At 47.5% G+C, this 3,980-nt stretch overlaps 1 protein-coding gene across 1 annotated transcript; it reads left to right on the top strand.

Annotated features, from left to right (window-relative positions):
- Nucleotides 1-4: 4 nt before the first annotated feature.
- On the top strand, nucleotides 5-3,436 carry HEBP1 (heme binding protein 1; the record flags this gene model as incomplete). Its single annotated transcript, XM_010135734.1, has 4 exons — nucleotides 5-28; nucleotides 172-310; nucleotides 1,774-1,954; nucleotides 3,265-3,436. Coding segments are annotated over 4 exons (516 nt in total), but the record flags the coding sequence as incomplete, so codon positions are not given.
- Nucleotides 3,437-3,980: the final 544 nt, after the last annotated feature.

Raw genomic sequence — 3,980 nt, 5'->3', positions numbered from 1 at the left:
CCACCGCGTCCTGAGCACGGGGGAGAAGGTAGGCGGCGGGGCGGGAGGTCGGCACTGCTCCGCTGTGGGAGTTTCTGGGCGAGCCGGGCCGTGAGAGGGAGCGTGTGTCCTCCAGGCAGCGCTTTCCTCCCAGCCCGTCCAGCTTCTCTATGTTACCATCTCCTTCCCCAGGAGCAGCTCAGCTACGAGGAGAGGGTGTGCGAGGGCGGGTGGTTTGCTGCGGTGGAGGTGACGGGGAAGCCTTTCGATGATGCCTCAAAGGAAGGGGTACTCAAGCTCCTCAAGTACGTCGGAGGGACCAATGACAAGGGTGAGAGATGTTGCATGCCCTGCGGGGCTTGGTGGATGTTTGTGGTTGACCACCGCTAGCAGAGGCTTGCTCAAAGCTGGATGGAGGGACCCAGCAGCACCACGGGCCTGCCTGGCTTGTGAGTCCCAGCCTTGGAGGTCTGTGATGGGGATGGCCCCTTGCTGGGAGAAAAAAAACTTGCCACAGGTCAAAGCGTACTGAGCCAACTCATGCTATGAGTCCACACCTAATCCATCTCTGTTTCAGGCTAAAATCTCAAAGATGATTTGTTTAAGCAGCAATGAGTTAACTTGCAGCTGGGATAACGTGAGGACAGGCACGTAGCTGATGAAATCCAGGGTATCTGGCGCACTTCGGTTCTATGTGTGCCCTTGTAGGCAGTGTAATAACTTTTATGACCTTGATATTTTATCATATACTCTGGCTATTGGCATTCATGAGAGGGTAATGAACAATGAGCTTGCTTTTTAGTGCTATTTCATAATGTTTTATAATGGTGATTGCTTCCAATTCTCAATTTACTAAACTACGCAAATTGGTTGTCATCTGTAGCAGGAAGAAAAGACCACAGAGTAGTTCTGAGGGATATACACTTGCTCACATGCCTTTCTCAGGCTTCTGGTAGACATACTTACGTAGTCAGCATGAGAGTAGGAGCTAGATGCAGAAGGAAGTGTCATTTACAGCTGTGTGTTTTGGAAAGGTGATGATCGCTGTTGCTGTAGGAGAAAGGGTGTCTTCACACAGAGACAAGTACAGTATCCAAGCAAAATGAGAAAGGTGGCTTGATTCTATGGCTGCCAGATCCTGAGGTTTGGAGGTTCCCCACTGCTGAAAGAAGAGGGAAGAAAAATGTTCTTCCGTGCCATGTGGTACCTCTTAGTAGTAGTGAGCAGAAAAGAAGCATGTTGCTCCTGGAGTGGTGGACAGCAGGGATGGTCATGCTGAAAGCCATAACAACTCTGACTTTTGGGACGCTGGACCTTTCAGGATGACTGGAAGGGTTTAGGAGAAATCTCCTGTCAGTATTGGCTATGGGCTCACCACTAAATGTAAATGATAACAATTTAAATACTGATGTAGATATATAAGTGCCACTGACTTGCCCTGGAACTATAGACCCTGTTGTGTTAGAGGTGATTTGTCAGATGAACAGTGTCTTGGTGGAATGAGCTATATGGTTGAGTGCCATAAAACAGGATCATCAGTGAAAAGCCATCCAGAGGTGACCTGGGGCCTTTATCTCCCAGGGTCCCTGTGTAGTCAGTGGAGAAGGAAGTTTGACCTAAGCAGGATCCTAATGTGGCTTTTCTGCATGCCCCAGAGGACCTCATTCTTGACCTACAATGCAAATTCAGTATGAGGAGTTCTCGTGAATTAAGATTAGCTTTTGTGAATCCCCTGCTAATTCTGAGCTCCCAAGAACCTAGACTGCTTCAGTAACGTCTCTCTGTCTCTTTCAGGGATTGGAATGGGTATGACTGCTCCTGTCTCCATCACTGCCTTCCCTGCTGAAGATGGCTCCTTACAGCAGAAAGTGAAGGTCTCTCTGCGGATCCCAAGCCAGCATCAAGCCAGCCCTCCTTGTCCTAGTGATGAAAGCATTAAGATTGAAGAGAGACAGGAGATGACTATTTATTCCACGTAAGGAATATATCCTGAAAAAACAGTCCTCAGTGCTGAGGTCTCTAGCATGCTCTGAAGAGCAGTGTTGGTTTTACCAGGTGACATGCTAGACAAGGGATGCATGTGGTAGAAAGAGATGGAGGGATCTTTCCAGACTGAAGACAGATGTTTTATATCATTTCTTATTGTTGGTCATGCTGCACTGATTTGGAATATGGATATTTTTTTCACTGGGAAAGCAGTTTGGAGCTTAGCCCTGAAAGGTTTTATGTTTCACCTGAGCAGGTGAGCAAGGCAGTGGGGATGAAGGTACTGAATAATTCCTGATCTCTGAAAACTATAGTTTTCCCCACTTTCTGGGATCAAGATGGGTTTTAGTCATAATGAATGTCCTTTGGTGTGGTTTGCATCAAAGTACAGGTGTCAGATGAAGCCTTATTTAGACAGACTCATGCTGGTCCATCATGGAAACAAACAGAGGTTGCATTGCTTCAAATTACTTTTGAATGCCTTTGGCTGTTGACTGACAACCTGGACTCAAACTTGCATCACGATAGCGATAAGCACTTCACCTTACTTGAACTGGTTTGGCTAACTAAACTGTCTGACTCCTCCCTTGCCTGTGAGTGCTGCCTGACCTTTGCTGCAGATGTGGGCCACTTCTTCAAGAGCAGGCTGTTTTGTCTCAAACCTTGGCCCTGAGGCAGGACAGTGAAGTGCAGGCTGAGGTCGAAACAGTTCCTGTTGGTGGGAGGTCAATGTAAAACAGACCAGTTCCAGCACAGCCCTTTTAAATAGCATTGTGGGTTGTAATTGCTAACATCTTTATTCTTACTTCCCCTTTTCCTTGGGCTAGCTAGAGTTTGATTTCTCTTCTTCTTCTCCTCTTCTCCTCTTCTTCTGGCTTCCAGCAGATGGTTGTTCATACCACAGTGAACATGGTTGTTGACAGCAGTGGTGTACAGACTGTGGGCTAAGCAGACTTGGAGATAACCTTGTGTTCTAGGAAGCTGTTCCTCTGATCTGACATTGATTCAAAGGGCAGGGCTGTTCTGCTGACTGACATATGTGGGTCTGTTTGGGGTTGTGTGTTTGGGGTCTGCATGACTGGATGACTGCACCCTGGCTGAGTAACCCTCGAGACTTGATCTATCACAGACAAAGTACATTGGTTCACAAAGAACAGCACCTGCACGAGTGCATGTTGGCAGGACCTGGACCAAAATGTGTGGCTAAATACACTGTGGCTACATTGTGGCTGTACGTGGCTTCCTTTCTGTGTTTTGACAGAACTGCTCAGTATCTCTCTGTGTTTGGTTTCTTTGCAGGCAGTTCGGTGGCTATGCCAAAGAGGCAGATTACGTGAACTATGCTGCCAAGCTGAAGTCTGCTCTGGGGAACGAAGCTACGTACCACAAGGATTTCTACTTCTGCAATGGTTATGACCCCCCCATGAAGCCATATGGGCGACGCAATGAGGTCTGGTTTGTGAAAGAGTGAGCGTCTGGCTCCCTGTGGTGTTGGTTTGCACTGATAACCTCCCCACAGAATCACAGAATCATCTGGTTGGAAGAGACCTTTAAGATTATCGAGTCCAACCATTCATCCTGCACTGCCAGGGTCCCTAAACCATGTCCCTCAGCAATGTCCTTGTCCTCTTCAAAATAAACTAATGATTTGACAGAGACATAAAACTATCATTCCCTTCCTCCTCACCTATGCCTTGGTCTTTTATGACCATTTTAGAAGGACACTGCAGACGCGCCTGATGGTCCTGCTCCTTCATTCTGGATCAGGTCCTTAACCATACAGACTCTTGTGATCTCTCCATGGCTTGCTTTTACCTCCGTGATGCTCCCAGAGTTCAGTGCTGAGACAGCCAAAGTACATAATTAGCAAGACTGGTGTCTGACAGGAGTTGCATCCAGGTGCTGGCAGACTATTAGTCTCACCTGAGGCAGGCAGGGGAACATGACAAAGGTGCATCCAGGGACTTTTTTATCTTCTTGAGCTTGCTGCAGCTGTAAATTGCTGATTTATATGT

Source organism: Buceros rhinoceros, unplaced genomic scaffold, assembly GCF_000710305.1.
Source record: "Buceros rhinoceros silvestris isolate BGI_N320 unplaced genomic scaffold, ASM71030v1 scaffold46144, whole genome shotgun sequence".
Classification (NCBI taxonomy): Eukaryota; Metazoa; Chordata; class Aves; order Bucerotiformes; family Bucerotidae; genus Buceros; species Buceros rhinoceros.
The sequence above is the reverse complement of the archived record's forward strand: the minus strand, read 5'-3'. Positions and strand labels throughout refer to the sequence as shown.